This window comes from Octopus bimaculoides, chromosome 2 (assembly GCF_001194135.2).
Source record: "Octopus bimaculoides isolate UCB-OBI-ISO-001 chromosome 2, ASM119413v2, whole genome shotgun sequence".
In the NCBI taxonomy this organism is placed as follows: Eukaryota; Metazoa; Mollusca; class Cephalopoda; order Octopoda; family Octopodidae; genus Octopus; species Octopus bimaculoides.
Genome location: NC_068982.1, coordinates 144,882,299 through 144,893,047, shown reverse-complemented (window position 1 = coordinate 144,893,047; position 10,749 = coordinate 144,882,299). Strand labels below are relative to the sequence as shown.

Genomic DNA, 10,749 nt, shown 5'->3' with positions numbered 1-10,749 from the left:
ATCATCATTCAGGTCACTGCCTGGAATCAAACTCGGAATCTTGGGGTTAGTAGCCCGCACTCTTAACCACTACGCCCATGGGTATATGGCGTAGTGGTTAAGAGCGCAGGCTACTAACCCCAAGATTCCGAGTTCGACTCCAGGCAGTGACCTGAATGATAATAATAACAATAATAATAATAATATCGAAAAATACCTTAGGAATGAGAACCTAGGTTTGAAATTTCCCCAAGACACCTGATGAAGACTGGAAGGTATATCAGCCAAAATGTTGTGTCAACAACAAACAAGATGAGGACAAATTATCCATCAAATGTAAACAATGTAAATAAAGTAGTGATATTTTGTCTGTCTTTAAATTCTGAATTTGTTAGTACACCAGACAAAATACTTAGTGGCGTTTCTCTCGTTCTGAGTTCAAAAATCTATCAAGCTCAACTTTGCCTTTTATCCTTTAGGGGATCGATAAGATAAGTATCAGTTGATCACGGGGCTCAATGGAATCAACTTACCAACTCCCCAGAAATTGCTAGCTTTGTGCCAAAATTTGAAACCATTGCTTTTCATCCTTTTCGGGTTGATAAAGTAAGTAGTGATCAACTATCCACTCCCCCAAATTTCAGGCTTTGTGCCTAGAGTTGAAAGGATTGTTACTATTACTATTATTATTATTATTATAGATGTTCCACAGTGTACAATATCATGAGGTTGTTGATTGAAGATATTGTGTCTACCAGGGGTTTGTACTGTTTGTCAAGCCACAAGAACCTCAGACAGACAGTACTTTATGCAATATGCGTGCAATTCCAATTAATGCCGACTTTTGCAGTACACCTAGATTGTACAGTATTTCTAAAGTTTTCAGATGTTTTTTTCAGATTGGGTGGTATTCAACCTAATACTCCAATGACAATAGGGATAACCTTTATGTTTGACTCTCATAGCTGCCACATCTTATCGACCTTAATTCTCAGGTCTCCATTTTTATCAACCTATTATCAATAATAGTAATATGCTAACTTTTTGTTTTTGTATGTACCTGTTGTGTGCGTCACACTTACTTCAAAGAAGTGGCAAAGCAAGAGAGAGGAGGATAGAGAGGAAGAGAGAGAGAGAAAGAGAGAGAAAGTGAGAGAGAGAAAGTGAGAGAGAGAAAAAGAGAGTGAAAGAGACAATGAGTAGTGACAGTGTTTGTTTTGTGTTTTTAAATGTTTCAGAGAGGACGTAAGAGAGAGAAAGAGAGTGAGAGACAGAAAGAGAGTGAAAGAGAGAAAGAGAGTGAGAGAGAGAAAGAGAGTGAGAGAGAGACATTGAGTGGTAACAGCATTCGTTTTGTGTTTTTAAATGTTTATCACATCACAAGAGCAGTAGATACATAGATACATATACACATTGTTAAATCAAAAACAGGAGAGACGAGGGACAAAATGGAAGTGAAAGAGAAAGAGAGAAAGTGAGAGAGACAGTAGATACATAAATCCAAAGAAAAGTTCTTACATAGATACATACACACAGCAAATATTGGTTGTCAATTTCACTTTTCATTACCACATGAGGATAAAATTAACTCCCAAATGGCTGAATGCTCCACAGACATGCATAACATTAATGTAGTTCTCGGGGAGATTCAGCCTCACACAGAATATGACAAGGCTGGTCCCTTTGAATTACAGCTACAACGCAAGACATATATATATGAATGTATTTGTGTGTGTATAGTATAGGTTAGTTAAAACATGCTTGCAATATGTGTCGCGTGGTGGAAATAAACGCAATTACCAAACTTTCATTCATAAATCCATTTATTATTTCTTTGTTTTGCATTTCAATTTGTACATTTGTACCCAGAAATTTTCAACAACTGCACGCCAGAAGAAATGGAAAAACGAGTAATTTTATCTCCTAAAAATTCTGACTGTCTTGCAATAAATGAAAAAGTTCTTAATATTATACCAGAGGCACTTAAAATGTACTTAAGCACAGATTCAGTGTCCTGCAATAATGAAGAGGAGGTTCAGAACTATCTTTTTTTGAATTCATAAACTCATTCACTCCATCCGGTATGCCTCCTCTTCACCTCAACTTAAAAGTAAGGGCTATTGTAATGCTGCTAAGAAATCTTTCGATCAGTCAAGGATTATGTAATGGAATTCAAATGTAAGTACAAAGACTTCATGAATATTGTGTAGAGGCATCATTGGTAACAGGCTCCAACAGAGGTCATACAGTTTTAATTCCCAGAATTAAACTTAGCCCAAGTGATGCAAATATTACATTCCACTTCAACTTGCATGTTCAATGACAGTTAATAAGGCTCAAGGGCAAACATTTGAAAAAAGTTGGAATACATTTGCCTCAACCGGTATTTTCTCATGGCCAATTATAAGTCGCATTTTCAAGAGCACGAGCTATGAACAATATCAAAGAGTTATGATACTCAATTGGAATAACAGACAAGGCCAAAAACTTGGTGTGACATACAAAATATTGTTTACCATGAAGTACTGTGAAGAAGACCACCACACCAGCTAGCATCACCACCACACCAGCCACTCCATCATTACACAACCACACTACACCTTTAAGATTGGAGAACCATTTAGGGGCCCACAGGAGCTCTCTTGGCATACCAGCAAACCACAAAATCGCACCAGCCAGCATCACCATTACCTCCAAGCCCATCATATGTATGTATGTATGTATGTATATATGTATGTATGTATGTGTGTATGTGTGTGTGTGTGTTTGTCCCACCACCACCATTGCTTGACAACCAATGTTGGTACATTTGCTTCTCTGTAATTTAGCTGTTCAGCAGAAGAGACTGATAGAATAAGCACCAAGCTTACAGGGAATAAGTCCAGGGGTAAATTTCTTCAGCATGGCCACCGTCAAATAACTGAAACAAGTAAAAGAATAAAAGAAAAACCTTCTGTACCATTAAACCAAGGAGGTTCTTTGAATATGTATGATGTATTTTAAGATTAGTTAGTAATTCCGTTTACGTTTGTGTAACTGAGATATTTTGGTTGAATTATATAGTCATTGGTGTTACATTACTTTCTATATTCTGTAACTGTCACAATATACTTTTCTAAGCCTAAAATTTTTGTGAGGAGGGGGCCAGTTGATTAGATTGACCCCAGTATACAACTGGTACTTAATTTATCGACCCCAAAAGGAAAAAAGTAAAGTTGACCTCAGCAGAATTTGAACTCAGAATGTAAAGACAGACGGTCATAATATGCAAACATTTCTCATGGCACCAGTACACTGTTTACAGATGCTTACATTTTTTTATGTTTTCCGTGAATTTTTCACGGGTCCAGCTAGTTATTATATTATTATTATTATTATGACGGCGAGCTGACAGAGTCGTTAGCTCACTGGATGAAATGCTTAGCAGTATTTTGCCCATCGCTACATTCTGAGTTCAAATACTGCCGAGGTCGACTTTGCCTTTCATCCTTTCGGGGTCAATAAAATAAGTACCAGTGGAATTTTGTGGTCAATGTAATCAACTAGTCCCCTCCCCAAAGCCTCAGGCTTTGTGCCTATAGTAGAAAGGATTATTATCATTATTATTATTATTGGGTGGTTGATCACTAAAGCATCAGAGAAAATGTCTTGCAGTATTTATTTTGGCTCTTTACATTCTGAGTTCAAGTCTTGCTTTTTGAGATCAACTCTGCCTTTCATCCCTTTGAGGTTGATAAAATAAAATATCAATCAAATACTGGGATCGATATAATTGACCAATATCTTCTCACCTAATTTGAGACCTAGTAACTATGTTAGAAACAATCATTATTATTATTATTTTAATTTATCTTTATATTCTGAATTCTGATCTTACCAAGGTAAACTTTGTCATTCAAACTTTCAGGGTTGGTAAAATAAAAAAACAGTCATGTACTGTAGTTAAAGCAATCGAGTGTGTCCTTCCATCAAATTTCTGCCCTAACAATTACTTTTGTTAAAATACTTTAGCACAAAGACTTCTGGATTTTTCTTGTACCTTCTAAGCAATAATATTTGATAATTTCCTTCAAGCTTTCCTTAGAAGTAAGATCTCATTCAGGAGAAAAATGCTTGACCAGACATTTTCTTTGGGAAAGAAAAGAAACAAAAGAACATAACAAATAAGAGGAGTCAACCAACTTAAACTGATCAAGTATGTGAAGAAGCCTTTCTATAGTCACTCACCCTCCAAGAAATAGCAGACAATTCTCCTTCAAATCACATCCTATCATCTTAAAAAAAAAAAAGAGGAAGAACATGTTGAAAAACATAATCCAAGAGAGTCATAGCTGCTGTTATGCCTTTGACTTTGATTTTGATTTTAGCTTTATTGGATCCTAGCTAGTTAGGAGGAAGGTGTTAAACAACATCAACAACCAGTTGTGTGTGAAGATTTAGAAATATATATTTCCATACAAGGAGTGTATGTTTCTAGACCAAGTTATCACAGTGAGGGCACTCACTGCTGCCTAGTTGTACATCGTTTGTTAAAAAGTGGAAATTTTAAGTGCTTCAAGAGAAGAAATATCTACAGCTTAACTCACTAGCCAAAAAAGGGAGCCACTCTGTGAGTGATCACCAAGCTAGAAATAGCAATCAAATCTTCCTCAAATCAAACCTTAATACATGTGCATGAACAGAAAATGCAGTGTCAAATCCTACTAAAAATAGCAAAATCCTTTTGATTACACCCTACCCTTTTAAAAATTGAAGGAGATATTGGATACACAGTATCTGAAATATAAACAGATGGGATGGTGAGAGCTAGAATGGTAGATATTCTGCTGATCGAGCCCTGCATTGAAATTCAAAGAATTGCTTGAAAGTTGTCTCTATAAAGTAGATGTTTGAAAGTTGCTTGAAAGAATTGCTTGAAAGTTGTCTCTAGAAAGTTGCTTGAAAGAATTGCTTGAAAGTTGTCTCTAGAAAGTAGATGTTTGAAAGTTGCTTGAAAGAATTGCTTGAAAGTTGTCTCTAGAAAGTAGATGTTTCTTTTCTTTAAGAAACTCTAACATACCTCAATTACTTCATTGCTTGAACAGGGGAACCACTACATGAGAAACATGCAAGAAACAATAACCAAATACCCACAAATCTTACCCTCCAGACCTGCAAAAAGGACATATTCAATATGACCCAAGATACAATGACTGAAAAATAAGACAGGATAGTCATGACTGGAATGCCTTTAAATCATAGAACTGGTCATTCAGAGCTCACAATAGGGGTAAACAATGACAAGAACAACAACAGCAATTGCCTCGGAATTCTAGTGTTTCATATTCGAAATCTTTTGACAATTATGATTTCCCAACATAAAATACTTTAATACGTTTATGTAGCAATGACTAAAGACAGACACATCTGATTATATTGACATAAAATATCTTCTTAAATTAAATTTATTGTTGGCTAGCCAAGGACTGAACTGCAAATACATGTTTACATTGAAACAAAGCGAAACGTGCAAATATAAAGAGTACATATAAAACAGGACAAAGAAAGTGTCCCTCCAGGTTCTCTCACATTTTCATCCTCATCATATTTAATATTTATTAAATGTAAAAAATATCATTTTTTTTTTTCTATTGAAGACTATAAATTACCACCACGAAGAAACAAACAAAAATTACCGTTCAAGGGGAGACTACTCAAATTCCCTTATTTCAATTTGCGTGGGTTTTTTTTTTTTTTTGGTTTTATAGAGTTATTACCCTTGTTACGATTTACTTTTTTTTTTCTTTTTTTTTTGTGAGTAGTAGTTTGTCATTTATTCGGCAGAAAAATATTTGCTGAGTTGATGAATACTTGATGGAATCGACTTCAGTTGTACTTCGTAGTTGTTTTATTGACACCTGGGAGGATGAAAAACAAAGTTGACCACAAGAGGATTTGAACATATAACAAAGGACAAAATTAAATATTGTTATGCATCTAGTTTTTAGTCCATCACTGGACATTGTAGATCATTGTCAATCAAAGTACCCCTTTTCTCAATAAATATTTATACGTATTTACCACAACAAGCTACATTATATAGATAACCGTCGACTTATAGACCCAAGCCCTCATGAATAAAATACAAATATTTTTAAAAACCTGCAATCACACACACACATTTTCAAGGCTGTTTTTATCAATGGAGAAACCATTTGTGAAGAGAGAGAGAGAGTTGCTTGTTATAAGTGGGGTTTAAAATGGCAGAAAGTTACAAATAAATAATAAAGAAAAAAATATTTGTGTGTGTGTATGAATTATGGATGGGGTATCTGATTCATTCAGATTTGGGCTAGTGGTAGGGCAACATCTGTAAATTTGTCACTCACAATGACTTCATTTGTATTCTGGCTGGCACACACAAAAAAAAAAAACCTTCTACTTTCAGTCCGCAAAGCTTTACTGCATCTGCATACTAAAATATCCAGAGCTTTAAACTGATCAGGTTACTATCTTAAAACACAATCAAATATCCCTTAAAATAACACCCTACCACCATTGGAAAAAAAAAAAAAAAAAAGACATCAGATAATGCAGATCAGTGCTTCTGAAAGCTGGCAGTATTACGGCATGGGGGGAGGGAGAAGGACAGATATTAAGGGCAAAGGGGGCTACAGGGACTTATATGAAGGACAAATAATAAGTACCTGAGTTTAGGTCGAAACCACATGTTGGGTCACTAAGGACAAGCAGTGATGCATCAAATATTTACTTATAGTTGGGTTGTGCTGTAGTTAGTCATCCATGTCAAACTAGTACTCAGAACTAAATTATGCTGGCTTGATATTACAAAGTGGTAGCGGAGGCCAAATGGCCCAGTGGTTAGGGTAGCGAACTGGCGGTCGTAGGATCGTGGTTTCGATTCCCAGACCAGGTGTTGTGAGTGTTTATTGAGCGAAAACACCTAAAGATCCATGAGGCTCCGGCAGGGGATGGTGGCGAACCCTGCTGTACTCTTTCACCACAACTTTCTCTCACTCTTTCTTCCTGTTTCTGTTGTACCTGTATTTCAAAGGGCCAGCCTTGTCACAATCTGTGTCACGCTGAATCTCCCCGAGAACTACATTAAGTGTACACATGTCTGTGGAATGCTCAGCCACTTGCACGGTAATTTCACAAGCACGCTGTTCCGTTGATCGGATCAACTGGAACCCTTGTTGTCATAACCGACGGAGCGCCAACCACCACAAGGTGGTATCAAAAAGTTCCAGGACTAGTTGTGTTTAATCAAAAATAACTTATTTACCTAAGTTTTAATATCATCTCCTCCGAAATAGCCACCTTGCTCAGCAATACACCGGTCCCAGCATTCCTACCACTTTTGAAATCCAGCCGGGAAGTTGTTTTCTGTAAGCGAGTCGATGACCTTCTGCAATTCGCACTGGGTCTTGACAATGGTGTAAAAATGGTGACCTTTGAACTACATTTTCATTTTGGCAAAGAGATGGAAGTCCAGAGGTGCTAAATCTGGCAAATAGGGTGGGTGTGGAAGCAATACCAAGAAACTCACAAGTGGAGAGAGCTCGGTAATAGGGTAAATTGTCATCATGAAGAATCCAATACTTCATGCCCCACAAACCCGGTCACTTTTGCCGAATGTCCTCCCTCAAACACTTCATAATGTCACATAGAATGCTCAATTGACAGTCTGGCCCTGGGAGATGAATTCTTGATGCACAATACATTTCCAGGGCTGACGCTCACGACAGGTCATTGTCTTCCATGTTAGTTCTTCCACTTTTGAAGCAACTGTGCTACTCAAAACATTGCATATAACCCATTGCCTTGTTGCTGTAGCAACAAGGCAATGGGTTATGCTCAATGTCTCTGTAGCAGACTTCCCAAGTTTAACATAAAATTTCATGTTGGCTCTTTGTTCCTGTCCATGACAAAATCACAAAAACGCAAATTTCACAACTTGCAAAGTCAACATAGCAATGTCACTTGGCACACTGACTCATGAAGGTCACAGTTAGCTCTCACTGCACACACAACCATCTGCTGCCATCTGTTGGTGCTCTACAGAACTACTCCAGAAACTTTTTGATACTATGTATAAGTACATTAAAAATGGGGGAGAGGCACTGAATCACAGAAAGAAGGTATCAAAAAAATCAGTAATAGAAAATGAGAAATCTTCTCTCCCCTCTCTTTTCTCTCTCTCTCTCTCCTACTGAGGTAGCCATGTATCTCCTTTATGCAAGACACCTATTTCTGTCCCTCTATTCATATTCTAACCTCTCTATGAGGTAAATTACGTTTGGCATATGAACCAACAAGAGAGTTTTTACATGATCACTCAGACTGCTAAAATTAGCAGCCAAATCTCCTTCAAATCACATCATACTATTATGAATTAGGCAAGGACACATTAGAAATGCTGTCCTACATACCTCTAAACAAGTGTGATGTTCACACTTGGAATAACTTTGATCACAGGACTGCTTGATCAGGGCTAACTTGAAGCTAAACAGCCAACTCTTGACTCACTACACTTCACAGAAGTTTTTCAGCAAAACTTTGTTACACCTGCCTATCGTATTATGTGACTTCAATTTTCTTTTTGTTTCATTTTCAGTCATCATAAAATTTCACATCACATTTTATGCAAAGCACTGTTCACACTTACAAAAACATAGATTCTCCAGTTATTCCTTTCTAATTAAGTGTGGCCACTACCTTATCATTTAATTATAAACATCCCTAACATTGAGTGGTAGGCTTACTCCATCACTTGGTTTAACACCATCACCTAACTTTAGTGTGCCTTTAGTGAAGGCCATTCTTTCCAAAGGATATGGGCTAGATCCCCATTTAACCATTTTAATACCAACCTACCTAAGACCATCCCTAATTCTATGATATAAACTTCCTGTTTAAAAAGGATCTAATTTAAACCCTCCATCAAAATCCCACCTCAATTTTCATTCCAAATACCAGCTTAATAAAGGCAAAGTAATTATACTAATTCTTCAATGTTTTCAAAATTAATTGGAAAACAATATATTTCAGTGGAAATATGGTAACATAATAATTAAAGATAACTTGTTCCTTTCCTTTCATCTATTTTAGGGCCACTGAAAAAGTAGTTATGAAGACTGCCCTTCCTCTTCCGATAACAGTATTAAAAACTATACATTCAGCACTATGGTACAGATTATTTTTGCTTCCATATTAGTTTCAAGTTAAGTAGCTGCTATCTCCTAATTTTGAAAATTATTTCATCTTCATACGAAATTGCTAGCAAACTATCAGCCCTGAAGTATTATCCATGTAACTATAAAAATAATATAATAAACAGATGTTTCTAAAACACAATCTACACTGGACACATCTGCCAAGCTTTGAAAACTTTTCAAATTAACATTAATGTTTCCACACAAATATCTTGGCTTTAAAAAGATCTGTACAAAAATATATTATTTTGTATTACCATATATATATATATATATATATATATATATATATATATATATATATATATATGAGTGTGTGTGTGTGCGTGTGTGTGTATGCATATACATAACTGCTGACAGGAAGTGTATCCAGCTATAAAAATAATGTCAACATAATATACACAACAACAAAAATTAGAGAAGAGTTCTGTTGTTGACTGTATTATCAGATGATAAAAAAAAAATAGTGGCTAGAAGCTGTGCTGGAACAGACCTAGTCAACCCATGCCAGCATGAGAAAAATGGACATATCAGAACAACTATGGTAATGATGATAATTTATACATATTCACGTTATCTGTCATTAAAAAATCAAGACAGTGTTGCATTATTATACTAGTTTCCTCCAAGTACTTGTCATTCATCCAGTCCTATCAGACGAACAGTTAAATAAGTTCATGTTAAATGATGGTACTAAATCATCAAATTACAGTTAATTTCACATGAGAGAAATATAATACAAGCTCTAAGTAACGAAATGGAATTTCTCTTCAAAAGTTACATGTTTAATTGGAACTTTACAAAGTGACAAATATGCCAGATTTAAAATAATCACACACTATATCAGTTCTCTCTCTCTCTTTCTTTCCCTTTCTATCTCTCTCCTTCTCTCTATTTTCTTTGGAGTTCATTTTTTTTTTTGCTTTTCTCTTTTTCATTTAAAAAAATCCTAATGTAAAAATCATGTCCACCAAAAATATCATACACTTTATGTTTTGTTCTGACATAAATATGACTGAAGAATTTTCACAAAATTGTATTTACAAATTTTCCACTTTTTTTTTTTTTCCTTAAGAACAGTACATAAATATATACATTTTTAACATTTCCAACCAATTACCATAAATAGTTTGTTATTATTTTTTTAAAAAGACAAGTATGGACATTTTTCAATACAATTAGAGCACTCGCTTGTCCAGCTGCATACCCTTGCTAACTATCAACTCAACTGTAGAATAGGAAAGTTGTGTCAGATGCTTTGCCTGTTGGCACAACTCAATGGCTACAAGTAGGGTTTGAACTCAAAACTATGTAGTCTGTAGTCTAGTCCCTTATACCCATAGCTACATGTCATATATATATATATCATTTATCTCCTTGTCTCCGTATTCTTTCTGTTGAAGAGCGTAGCTCGAAACGTCAAAGACTTTCCGTATTCCCGAGCGTCATACTAATATATACTTTTGTTATTTACACCACCTGTCCTCGTCTGTTGTTATTATTTGTATATTCTCCCATATATATATATATATATATATATATATATATATATATA

General features: G+C 35.6%; 1 protein-coding gene across 1 annotated transcript in view; it reads right to left on the bottom strand.

Annotated features, from left to right (window-relative positions):
- Positions 1 to 5,389: 5,389 nt before the first annotated feature.
- The window catches only part of LOC106880289 (uncharacterized), a 27,345-nt gene continuing 21,985 nt past the window's right edge, over positions 5,390 to 10,749 (bottom strand). Inside the window, exon 3 of the mRNA XM_014930160.2 lies at positions 5,390 to 5,876. Within this exon, the coding sequence (XP_014785646.1) occupies positions 5,845 to 5,876 (32 nt within the window). The 3' untranslated portion in view covers positions 5,390 to 5,844. The remainder of the gene's footprint in view (positions 5,877 to 10,749) is intronic.